At 47.5% G+C, this 12,138-nt stretch overlaps 2 protein-coding genes across 3 annotated transcripts in view; one reads left to right on the top strand and one right to left on the bottom strand.

Annotated features, from left to right (window-relative positions):
• The window catches only part of PACC1 (proton activated chloride channel 1), a 25,737-nt gene extending 16,715 nt beyond the window's left edge, over positions 1 to 9,022 (bottom strand). Inside the window, exon 1 of one of the 2 annotated variants that reach the window (XM_088666713.1) lies at positions 8,955 to 9,022. Coding sequence is in view for 1 of the 2 variants with exons in the window: in XM_035111285.3 (XP_034967176.1) it covers positions 6,143 to 6,178 (36 nt within the window). In the remaining variant the exon portion in view is untranslated. Of the gene's footprint in view, positions 1 to 6,142; positions 6,616 to 8,954 lie in introns of those variants that run through there. The other variant, XM_035111285.3, reaches the window with a different exon arrangement.
• Positions 7,600 to 12,138, top strand: NENF (neudesin neurotrophic factor). Its single transcript, XM_035111286.3, has 4 exons — positions 7,600 to 7,782; positions 8,759 to 8,819; positions 10,782 to 10,885; positions 11,165 to 12,138. Exons 1-4 carry the CDS (start codon positions 7,621 to 7,623, stop codon positions 11,339 to 11,341), a joined length of 504 nt encoding a protein of 167 aa, XP_034967177.1. The 5' UTR covers positions 7,600 to 7,620; the 3' UTR covers positions 11,342 to 12,138.

The following is a 12,138-nucleotide window of genomic DNA, read 5'->3' as shown; positions in this document are numbered from 1 at the left end:
CCAATGAACTGGGAAGCATGAATGAGCACTCCCTCCAATAGCAATCTCAGGCAGTGAATGAGAACAGAAATGGAGCCAAAATGGAGCTACTGAGAAACCGAGAGGGAGCTCTCAGCAATGCTAGGGGAACCCCGTGAATTTTCAGAGGTACAAATTAAAATGAAACGGTGGAGGCAAAAGACCAACAGCCCAATGAGTACTGAGCATGTTCATTAGTCATAGAATATTGAGTAGAGGGGGTAGGGAAACACTTCTGGCAAACCATAATCTCCGAGTATGTGGTTGTGCATGCGCGCCTGTAAAAGAGTGGAAGGAACATAGGAAACTGCCTTACATCAAGTCAGACCATTAGCGCATATAGCTCAGTACTATCTGCATTGACTGGAAGCTGCTCTCTCAAATGACTGCCTAGAACCCTGAACAAGAGCACTCCTGTTAAAGAGGACAAACTGGAACATTTGTTGTAGATCCAACCTGTGGCTTCTAATGCTGGATCTAGAGGCTGCTATATAAAGCTAAGAAGCAGTGTTGGTTGTTTTTTAAAAAAAAGAGCAAGCCAATTTCTGGTGCTCACTGTTGTGGAAGAAAATGAGAAAATGGAGTAGGGAGTTTCTGATAAAATTTTAGAACGGCACTGGTTACGTCTCCAGTCTGGGCTGCAAAGTATTCAGTGGAGCATCTACACCTCTCCCCGACTCTCCATTCTAATGTGCCTTCTTGCATTCACAACCAAAAAGACTGGATTTATCCCTCTGTATGCAGGTGGCGCTGTGGGTTAAGCCACTGAGCCTAGGGCTTGCCGATCAGAAGGTCGGCGGTTCGAAACCCCGCAATGGGGTGAGCTCCCGTTGTTCGGTCCCAGCTCCTGCCAACCTAGCAGTTTGAAAGCACGTCAAAGTGCAAGTAGATAAATAGGAATCACTACAGCGGGAAGGTAAACAGCGTTTCCGTGTGGTGCTCTGGTTCGCCAGAAGCGGCTTTGTCATGCTGGCCACATGACCTGGAAGCTGTACGACGGCTCCCTCGGCCAATAACACGAGATGAGCGCTGCAACCCCAGAGTCAGTCACGACTGGACCTAATGGATAGGGGGACCCAGGTGGCGCTGTGGGTTAAACCACAGAGTCTAGGGCTTGCTGATCAGAAGGTCGGCGGTTCAAATCCCTGCAATGGGGTGAGCTCCCGTTGCTTGGTCCCAGCTCCTGCCCACCTAGCAGTTCGAAAGCACGTCAAAATGCAAGTAGATAAATAGGAACCGCTCCGGTGGGAAGGTAAATGGCGTTTCCGTGCGCTGCTCTGGTTCGCCAGAAGCAGCTTTGACATGCTGGCCACATGACCTGGAAGCTGTCTGAGGACAAACGCCGGCTCTCTCGGCCTATAGAGCGAGATGAGCGCTGCAACCCCAGAGTCGGACACGACTGGACCTGATGGTCAGGGGCCCCTTTACCTTTATGCAAATCCCGGAACAGCTAGCAAAGGGATTTCCCAGACATCTGACTGCCAACCACCGCTTGCAGGAGTGTTGAAGTCTTGTAATAATAGCCACTGCTATGTTATCCTTTGGTTCAGCGGACCAGAACAACAGTCAACTGAACACCTTTCAAAGCAGCAAAACAGACCAGATGCTTTCTTGAGCCATCACTCAAAGCGCAAGGCCTAAACTGCCAGGCCATTTTTGTCAATGTCACAGGCTTGTCACATCTGATAGACATGATCCCCGCAGGCTGCGCAGCATCTAATCCCAGAACTGACAGGAAAATAACTAAAGGCATAGCACAAAGGATTCTGCTTCCTTTTGTTCCCTCCCTCTATCTACAATTTTCTTTTTGTCTCCTGGCGTTCCGAAGCAACCCTGCAGATTGCAGATCGCGCGTTCCACTTCTTCCCTTTCCCAAACTGAATTGGTTGTTTTTTATTTATTTAAGTCACTGTTTTTGCAAATGAAAACATACTTTTTCAAGTTCAGTTGACTACCAAATTTCAGCCGTCTGCTTTATTTTTCCACCGATGGGCCTCAGACCCAGAAATATACGTAACTGGGCACCAACCAAACCCCCAACCTGAGAAAGGTTCGTTCATCCAGTTAGAGGTGGTGTCAAGGCAATTTCAGAAGCCCCTGAAGCCTCTGTCAAGATCTGCCTCTATCAAAGGGGGAAACCCACAGAGTGGGTCAGCTCCCGTCATCCCCAGCCAGCATGGCCAATGGTCAGGGACAGCAGGAGTTGTAGGCCAGCAGCATCTTGGGGACACCACAGAATAATAGAATTGTAGAGTTGGAAGGGAACCTGAGCATCATCTAGTCCAGCCCCCTGCATTGCAGGAACATGCAGCTGCCCTGCAACCTTGGTGTTATCGGCACCACGCTCTAACCAACTGAGCTACCCAGGCACCATGCTGGCTACATCTGCTGTATTATTTAAACAGATAAGGCTATTATTACAAGACTTCAACACCCCTTCAAGGTGATAAATGGCCCTCAAAACTAAAGCAAGCAACAGTGAAGTTATCAGCTGTCTTGGGAAAACCCCAAAGGTTTGCAGAAGTACGTACGAAAAGGGTGGGGAATAAAGGAGGGAAGCCAAAAGTAGCCCAATGAGAACTGAGCCTGCTCAGTGGCCGCGGAATGCTAACTGGTGGGGACTGAATGGAATGCTTAGCTGACTAGAAGCTCTCCACACTGCAACACTTTGTTGCAGGTCCCATGGCACTGTAAAGACATGGCACTGTAAGTCTCTCATGCTTTCCACTCCCTTGAGAAGACAATGCATGCAACAGGCTTCTCGGCTGCTACGTGTGTACATGACCGCATGGCTGCAGCTCCTCCACAATGAATACAGATCAACCTGGCACAGAAGCCTTGGCACACTGTTAGGAGCAGGTGAGCTACAGCGATCAGGTGGCTTTCAGGTGTGTCCTATTTCAGTATTTACTCAGATGTCAGACAAGGCGGCAACAGCAGGGGAAGCTATGATCTACAAGCCACTTAAGCTATTTATTCACATTGGCTTCAATGGGGCTACGTCTAAAATCCCGAGGAATGGATGATTCACACATGCAAGTACATCGGAACTGGAAAACTTTGGGTCTTTCCGCGTGGCCCTTGGCACTCTCCTTAGCCTGAACCCCTTCTCCTCAAGACATACCAGCTCTCAACAGTCCTGCTCCACGCCCTCCTGGAGCGCTTTGGCGCAGCTGAAATGTAACTTACTAGATAAGTCATATCTGTTGTTCCACTTTTGCCCACCACTAGCATGTCTGTTAGGGGTCTGTTAAGGGTGTGGAGCTACAATATCGAGAATTCGCTGAGAAGCATTGATGGCTAACCCCCACCCCTGAGAATTATAGCTCTGGGTGGGGAATGGGCCTCTCCTGCCAACTCCCACCAGTCATCACCCTTAACAAATTAAAATTCCCAGAAGAGGCCAAAGACCAAACAGAGTGTTTAGGGAAGGAGGGAAATCTTTTATACATTACTTAGTTCTTCAACACACATTAACCTCCTTCAGGGAACTTTTGGTGTTTTTTTTTTAAAAAAAATGTCATTTCTTTCCAAGTCCATTTAAAGAGCAAAATGGCAATCCCACTAACACTTTAGGTCACTTAACTCAGAAGGTTTACAATCACAAAAGCAGCTGAACATGTGATTGCAAAGACGTTTCAAAAGATTTTGAAAAAATGAGTAAAACCTGTAGTCTCCAAAACAGAGGAACATCTTGAGAATATATTATAATGGCAGGGAGCCTCGGGCCTGGGAGCCAAAGGTGCCGCTTAAACCTCTCTACTTGGCCCTTGGAATTCTCATCAGAATCCCAGGCCACAAACCTTGGCTGGCACCCTGGACAGAAGCATTCCCATGTTACAACATTTTGCTGCAGTCCCCATTTATAAAGGAGATTATCTTTATTCATCTGTACTACCAAATGCAAGAGCAGAAACCCGTGGCACTCCCGATTTCATGGGACTACATCTGTGATCATACCTGACCATTGGCTATACTGGCTGTGGCTGGTGACTGCTGAACACCATCTTGGAAGACCAGAGGTGCCCTGCCACTGAGCAAATTCAGGAATTATTCTTCATCTGCATTAGTGAATGCAAAAACCACAGAGTCTTGTGTCACCTTAAAAAGCAACACATTTCATCTCTGGCATCACTTAGCCCATATAAACTTCTGTCACAACAAATGCTTCCAGGTGGGTGTTTATTGTGGCACTGGGGCTTCATAACCATGTAAGCTCCTCCCCTATCCACACATCAAAATGCCAGCCCACATTCCTGCCCCCCCTCAATTTCATCTCGATTTCTGGGAAGAATCTGTTAGGTTACTAACAGAAGCATCAATCTTTACTTGATTTCACTAGGACAACCCCTATGGAATCTGTGAATTTGGGAGAGAACCTGGCAATGGTAATATATTGTTAATATCGTAGTATTATTATTATGGGCTGCATCGCAGCTCTCCTGCTAATGCCCCCCCTCCCAAGTAAGGCATGCTATAATTGCATTTGAATGAGCTGAGCTCTCTCAACATCTGCAGTTTTGAAAGAGAAGCAAAGGCAACTGCCATGAGCCAGAGTTAAAGTTGCACCAGCTGGTACATTGATATGCAAAGGAGGTGAAACCCTCAAAGCCTGGCAAGGGGGGGGGGAGTTTTCATTGCATGGCTAAGACCAGTTTGATAGCACCATAGCAGAGCACATTCAAATGGATAACCAATTTTCTGGATTTGCTTTAAATGCCTTTTAAAAAGTGAGATCTGGGAGGGTTTGTTTATGCCAACAGCCATCACCACCCCTTTCCCTTTCCTGCCAGATTAACTCCATGAACACAAGAGACCTGGGCTCCAGAAGAAAAGAAAAAAGATTCAAGGGCAGCACTTGTGAGAGAGTCTGCAGGATATCCTTTTGTTAGAGAGAGAGAGAGAGAGAGAGAGAGAGAGAGAGAGAGAGAGAGAGAGAGAAGTTCGCTCAGGGGGAATAAAAACAGGCCATTGTTGACACTACAAAATGGACTTAACTTGGTGGTCCGGCTATCTTTCTCTGTGGCATTAAACAGAATTCTGAGAATCAGAATTAACGGAGGGCGGTCAAATTCCTATATTTAAATATAGGAATAAAGGCAGGAGTTGATGTAGAGACCCTGTTAGGTTGCAAACTGGGAAGAGAATTAAGGCAAGAGAGTCCTGTCAACACTACTACTACTACTAATAATAAATTATTATTAAGCCCCACTGAACTCAGCGGGCATTACATTTGAGCATATAATAAGATCACTTACAACAATAATTAAGAGCTCATTATCACCAACTGCCTTCTAGGATAGCATTCAGCTCATCCGGAGGATTATTATACTATTATTATCATCATTATGAATCAATTGCCGGTGACAGGAGAATCCGCTACAGTCCTGCAGTTTTAAGCGGAGCTCCCACTTCCGATTCTTGCCATCTGGAGTAGCAAACGTCTGCAAAGTGCTGTGGGCAGTGGGGAGGGGGGAGAAGGGGGGCGGGGAGGAACTACTGTGCACCGGAAAGAAAACGCTTTTCCTGCAGAGCCTTCGCTGGCGAGCAAGAAACTTGTGCATGGGTTTTTTTTTTGCAGAATCGCGTGTTTGTTTCCTACTCAGAATAGGAAGCTAGTCCCACTGGGCTCATTGTAAGTGCAAGATTGTGCCTGTTTTACTCAGGAGCAACTCTCACTGAGTTCAATTAGTCTTACTCCTGACTTCAGGGAACCAACAGCAGTTTTCATCTATAAGAGTGGCAAGCTCTACTGCAGTGGTAAAGCGCCCGCCTTACACGCAGAAGAAGGGCTCAGGTTCAAATCCCGACATCTGAGTGCAGAGCTGAGTGCGACTCCTACCCAGAGCTGCTGCCAATCAGTGTGTAGGCTATACTGAGCTAGATGGGGTAACGGTCAGACTTGGTATGAAGCTGTTCCCTCTGTGCAAAGCGCTAAGCATGCATCGGATCTAGCTGCGTTATGTCTGCCCATACCCGGGCTGCAAGTTTTCCTGTTTGTTTGCCACAGCAGCAGAAACTGCTCAGATCGGCCAAGAAACAAAAGCAGCGCGTCAATCGCGCTTCGCGAAGACGATTTCGGAGCAAGATCTCCGCCACTGCCCCCCGACCCCCAATACAATACCTCTTGGTAAGACGACGAAGTCTCTTGTCTATTCATGGCACCAGCAGCGAAGAGAAAGGCAGTGGAGAGACTTGATCAACAGGCAGCTGCAAAAGAAGCCGGGATCTGGCGAGGCAGCTGCGGAAGCGACAAGTGGATCAAAGAGCACCGGGCGTAACGGGACACACATTCTCCGGCCGGGAGGCGCAAGGCGCAAGCGCGCGCGACCCCACTGTTTCCTCCAGAAACTTACTTGCGCGCTCCCCGTACCTCGGGTCTGCACGGTTTGTTGCTTACACCGAGGTGGGGGGGGCTGTAGAGAAGGGGACGCTGGGGAATGTAGTTTGTGACCTGGAAGCATTGGGCTGGACTCGGGGCTTCTGGGGAAGCGCCGGGTTCGAAATGTGCCGAGCAAGGCGGCAATCTTCCGAGATGCTCGTTGCACGGGGAACTCACTGCGATTTCGTGAGCCCCCATCCCCCCAAAAACCCGTTCCCCTCTGTTGTAGGGCAGATGTGTGCGCTCCATGTAGTTTATTCTGAGCTCCCTAAGCCTAAAGTGAGTCATATCTGCGTTAAGACATTTAAAACGGCATAATACCACTTCTAACAGCCGTGACTTCCCCCACGGCTGGAAACTGTAGTTTGTAAGGGTGCTAAAAGAGGCTAGGTTCATAGAATTGTAGAGTTGGGTGGTGGACCATGGGGGTTAACTAGTCCAGCTCCCTGAATGCAGGAATTTTATTGCTCAGCGTGGGACCTGAACCCACGACTCTGAAATTAAGAGCCGTGTTCTACCGACTGAGCTAGGGGACTCCTTTGTTCTTGGAGAACTATAGTTTTCAGAAGTTTAAACATCAATCCCTCTTCTCAGGGAGCTCTGGGAATTGTAGCTCTGTGAGGGGTTTAGGGGGTTTCCTAAGTCTCGGCATCCATACGAACTACAGTTCCCAGGATTATGGGGCCCTCGCCTGCATAGAAATGCAGTGTCGGTTGACGGATTGGATAAACAACTATAAAACAGGCAAATGTTTAAATAGTTTCCCTTGATTAGTTGGGCAGTTTGTTTGTTTGTTTTTTAAAATGAATGCATTTAAGCACACGTGCCTTTCCAGGGTGGTGACATGTTTGTAGCACTGGAAAGCAAAGTTACACGCATGTCTTCTGCAGTGCAAGTTCTCATTTTAAAACGTAGGAGTGATGTTAAAGGCTCGTGAAGGCAGTTCACGCCATGCATCTGAAGCGCATTTCTGTTTCAGAGTGCTGGGAACTGTAGCTTTGTCAGGAATATAAACTACAGTTCCCAGGAGTCTTCGCGGGGGTGGGTGGGGAGCGTGCGTGCTTTGGATGTATGGCGCACAGGCGGTCTGGTTGCAGCGTGGAAAGGAAGGCGTAGAGAAAAGCAAGCGGGAGAAGTTTGCTTTCGAGAAACCCGATCCCTGCGGCTCCTTTTCCCCGCCCCTCTAAGTCTTGGCCCCCATCCGGTGCAGGAGGAGCGCCATGGCCGGCGGCTTCGCAGCGGCGCTGGTCGTGCTAGCCTCGGCCCTCCTGGGTTTCCGCGAGGGGCGGACCGAGCAGGAGCTGCGCTTCAAGCCCGCGCCCCGGCAGAGACCCGTGCGCCTCTTCACCGACTCCGAGCTGGCGAGATACGGCGGGCAGCAGGTACGGCGGGCGGAGGGAGGCAGGGAGGGAGGGAGGGAGGGCGCTTTCCCGGGAGAAGGCGGCGGGCCAGGGCCAAGCTGAAGCTGGGAGGAGCGGCTGCTGGCCGAGGATTTAGGGAGCAAGGGCGGATTTTGCTGGCTTTGAACGATCCGGCGCGGGAAGCCAGCCGAGATTGAGTTTGCCATTGGATGTTTGGCTTGCAGACGCTGCTAAAATGTGGGCGCAAGAGTATATAGACGGAAGAGTTTTGCACCTCTTGGTAGGATCCGGATTAGAGCTCAAAACAGCGACGGGTGCCGTTTTGCCTCGCATTTGGTTCCCGTTGCTATGAATGGAAGGGCGTTGAGTGCGAACCCATTGAATGAACGCGGTGGGTTTTCTGAGTAAACAAGCCCCCACAGAAGCAGGCTGCTCAGCGGTGCAAACTTATACGTGCTTGGGTCAAAGTCTCAGCAGGATATGTTTCCTCCTTCTCCCAAGTAAGCATGCCGTAAGGAATTCACATTTCTTTTCTTCTGTCTCTCTCAAAGTGTGTGAGCTGCAAGTTCATGGCCCATCCCCCTGCAGCCCAACTGCAGATTTCTGCCCCCCCCCCCAAGGAGACAAGGCTGACTCCTTCCAGGTTTAGTACCTGGAAGCAAAGCTGCCAGCCCATAGCTGCCAAGTTTTCCCTTTTCTCGCGAGGAAGTCTATTTAGCATAAGGGAATTTCCCTTAAAAAAAAGGGAGAACTTGGCAGCTATGTGCCAGCCTTCCCCCAAACTTGTGCTCCGTAGATGCATTATCCTAAAACTCCCATACTCCTTTAGGGATTTTAACGGGTTTTGTCAGACAAGGCTTTCTCTCTTAACTTGATTTGCACCATTTTTGGATTGTCTGGGGGAAAGAAGCGTACAAAATTATTTTGGATGATTTAAAATATATATATATATCATAAAAATGAGTCTTATTTGGGGGGGTGGGAAATGTCTTTTCAGGAGGATCAGCCTATTTACATAGCTGTGAAGGGCGTGGTGTTTGATGTCACCTCTGGAAAAGGTGAGTTAGCTTTCTAAGCAGAGGGTCCCTCCCTCTCTCCCTCCCCATCTCTGGCTCAGGTTCAGAGGCAGAAATCTCAGCACTGCAGCCTCGGCTACTGTAGGGCATTCTTAAGAAAGCTCTATATTTCCTAACCTGGCGCCCGCCAGATGTTCAGGACCACAGCTCCCATCAGCCCCAGCTAGCGTTGTCCTGGGATATTCTTGAAAGAGAGAGGAGAACAAAAGATTAGTAATATATAACCACAATTGAAATATCTTCCAGTACCTTCCCCTCTCCCACCTCCAAAGTTATTTCCTCTCCATCAAAAAGTGCTCAAAGGATTCCTCACAACTATAATAATATTAATATTAATAATAATTTATTATTTATACCCCGCCCATCTGGCTGGGTTTCCCCAGCCACTCTGGGCGGCTTACAACAGAAACATTAAAACACACTAATTTCTTAAACATTAAAAACCTCCCTTAACAGCCTTCAGATGTCTTCTAAAAATCTGGTAGCTGTTTTCCTTTTTGACATCTGATGGGAGGGCGTTCCACAGGGCAGGCGCCACCACCGAGAAGGCCCTCTGCCTGGTTCCCAACTTGGCTTCTCGCAATGAGGGAACTGCAAGAAGGCCCTCAGAGCTGGACCTCAGGGGGCGTTCTGACCAGGCCTAGTAATGTTCCCAGCTTTGCTGTCTGTGGCTAAACTTGCCTCTGGAAGGAAGGCATGTTTTCTCCCCATCAAGGCATCGAGTTCCTGTAAACTGCTTTGAGCGTGGGTTTTTTTTGTTGGAAAAGCGGCATACAAATGAAATGACTGTATCTTCTCAGCAGCCATCTGCACAGCTCAGGCATGGAATATATATATATATATATATATATATATATATATATATATATATATATAAAATTCTGCCTGATGCTAGTCGGAGAAGGGCCAAGCCGGGTGGCTTCAGTTGCCGCTGACTTCATTTACCCACAATGCCTTTCGGGTCTGACTTAAGGTTGCTATGTTTGAGGGAAACAAAGGAGACATCGGGGGAAATAAAAGGTGCTTTTTAAAGAGTGGGCCTTAAAAATACGGTAAATAAAAAGTAAGCCAACACACACATACAAAGGATGCTGAAGCAGCCTCGTTGGCACCTGCTGGAGTTTGTAGGCCCTGACATTTGCCCAACCATTGCTGGATGCCAATGCTGGGCCTGGTGGTTACCTCAGCCAAAAACGCACATTGCCCTCTCTCAGCGGATCACCATTTAAATCCACTTAGCTGCCTCCTAGGTGATTAGTTGGTTGCCACCTGCCGTCATCTTCTGTGCACTGAGCCTCATTATTTAAAATACTGGATGCCCTCAGATCGTTTGCAGGTCTTCTGTTAGTGCTGTGTTAGTAATATAATTTGCTTGTCACTTTCATGGCCAGGGAGGCTGATAAGTGCATTAAGTGGACGTCTTTCTCATCTTGTACAATGGAAGCTTAAGTTCTTTTGTATTGGAATCTAATATTTTTTAGGTTCTGGCACTGTACAAGGAAGATAAAACAGACAAACCTCCAAATGTTGTCCAGAGACGAGATATTTGATGCGCTCAGCTCCTGAGCCATCAGATGTTTGTGGGATTTTTCTCCCCTCATGGTTTTCTAACTTGTCCATTGTTCTAAAAGGAAATAGGCTATTTTTCTGAAATACCATGGTCATAATTAAATACAGTGGTACCTCGGTTTAAGTACACAATTTGTTCCGGAAGTCTGTACTTAACCTGAAGCGAACTTTCCCATTGAAAGTAATGGAAAGTGGATTAATCCGTTCCAGATGGGTCCGCGGAGTACTTAAACTGAAAGTACTCAAACCGAAGCGTACTTAAACCGAGGTATGATTGTATTAGAAGTACCATGAGAGGTTTTTTGTTTGTTTGTTTAAAGGGTAATGAATTTTAGCTTAATTTCATTGAGACCTTATTTTCTCCTCCTTGGACAGAGTTTTATGCGAAAGGAGCACCGTACAATGCGCTAGCTGGCAAAGATTCCACACGAGGGATTGCAAAGATGTCGCTTGATCCGGTGGATCTCACACATGATACAGTAAGAAAAAGAGAGATGTGTTCTTTGTGGCATGAGCTGAGGCCACAATCCTGCACATCACTTTACTTGCATCTGGGCCTAAGTTGTTGTTGGCAGCTAGCTGTTGCCTCAAACACTTGCAGGATCAAAGGCACCTGGTGGGTGGGGAAGCGATCTCTGGTCCCTCTGCATATCTTCCTCTCCCTTTTGAATAGTCACATACGGCACAGTGAATGTATTTGCTCTCTCTTCCCTCCCTCCCCTTGCACAGACCTTAACTCACTTTCATACTTCATTTAGGTGGGCCTTACGGAAGAGGAGTTGCAGGCTCTGGAGGAAACCTTCCACAATGTCTACAAAGCCAAATATCCTATTGTTGGCTATACTGCCCAAAGAATTCTCAATGAAGATGGCAGCCCTAATCCAAACTTCAAACCTGAAGATCAGCCACACTTCACCATTAAGGATGAGTTTTGACCCAGTGGCGTTGCAGTTCTAAGAAGCTGCGGATATTCTCCTGCATTACAACGGAAAATAGACAAAAGCAGGATGTATGGCTGAAAGCGGGACGAACCCTCGGAAAAATGAATGGCATAGCATGCCTGTGACAGGGTGCATTTTTTGACATCTTTAAGGGTAAAACTAGGTACCAGACGCTTACTATTCTATCTTGGCTCTGCAGCTGATGAGCCAGTAACATCATGGTAAATGTGGATTTTATTTTAGTCCAATGCTCTCCTCCCCAGTGAAATATTCCATGCCTTTCTATCTGCCTGTCACTTGGCTAACTAAATAAGAGTATTTATGAGAAGGGCAGTACTTGCAAAAAAAGGCTGCAGCATGGAGTGTTCCTAGTTCAGGGTGCCTTCCAGCCATGCCAGCTTGAAGGATATTCCATTCCACCCACCCACTGTTCTAGCCCCCCCTAGCAACAGTAAATTGGGATTCTGCACCCACTGACCATGCTTCATCTCAGTGGACTGTGCTTGTGGTTCTTTTCTTTCTACAAACTTTGCAGTGAACCAAGGCTGCTCATGCTCTCCCTCTTGTTTTATATTCATTCATTTACTGCTTCCTAAACTGCATAAGATTTTCTTGGGTTGTGGACAGGACACAGAACATGCCTGCAGGTATGAACCTTGCACTGCGTATTTTGTTACGGTTGTTTCATAATGACTTCAATATTTCCAGTTTCTTTATCCTGAGATTAATTGCATCTGGGTTTTGTCATCTTAGATATAAATTGGGTCCCCTGTCTTTTTTGTTAACTGTCA

This window comes from Zootoca vivipara, chromosome 3, assembly GCF_965207765.1.
Source record: "Zootoca vivipara chromosome 3, rZooViv2.hap1.1, whole genome shotgun sequence".
NCBI classification, from domain to species: domain Eukaryota; kingdom Metazoa; phylum Chordata; class Lepidosauria; order Squamata; family Lacertidae; genus Zootoca; species Zootoca vivipara.
The sequence above is the reverse complement of the archived record's forward strand: the minus strand, read 5'-3'. Positions and strand labels throughout refer to the sequence as shown.

Coding starts and splice junctions, on each gene's coding strand:
- NENF (XM_035111286.3), top strand. CDS start 7,621: ATGGCCGGCGGCTTCGCAGCGGCGCTGGTCGTGCTAGCCTCGGCCCTC. Junction 7,783..8,758: donor CGAGATACGGCGGGCAGCAG/GTACGGCGGGCG, acceptor ATGTCTTTTCAG/GAGGATCAGCCTATTTACAT. Junction 10,886..11,164: donor TGGATCTCACACATGATACA/GTAAGAAAAAGA, acceptor TACTTCATTTAG/GTGGGCCTTACGGAAGAGGA.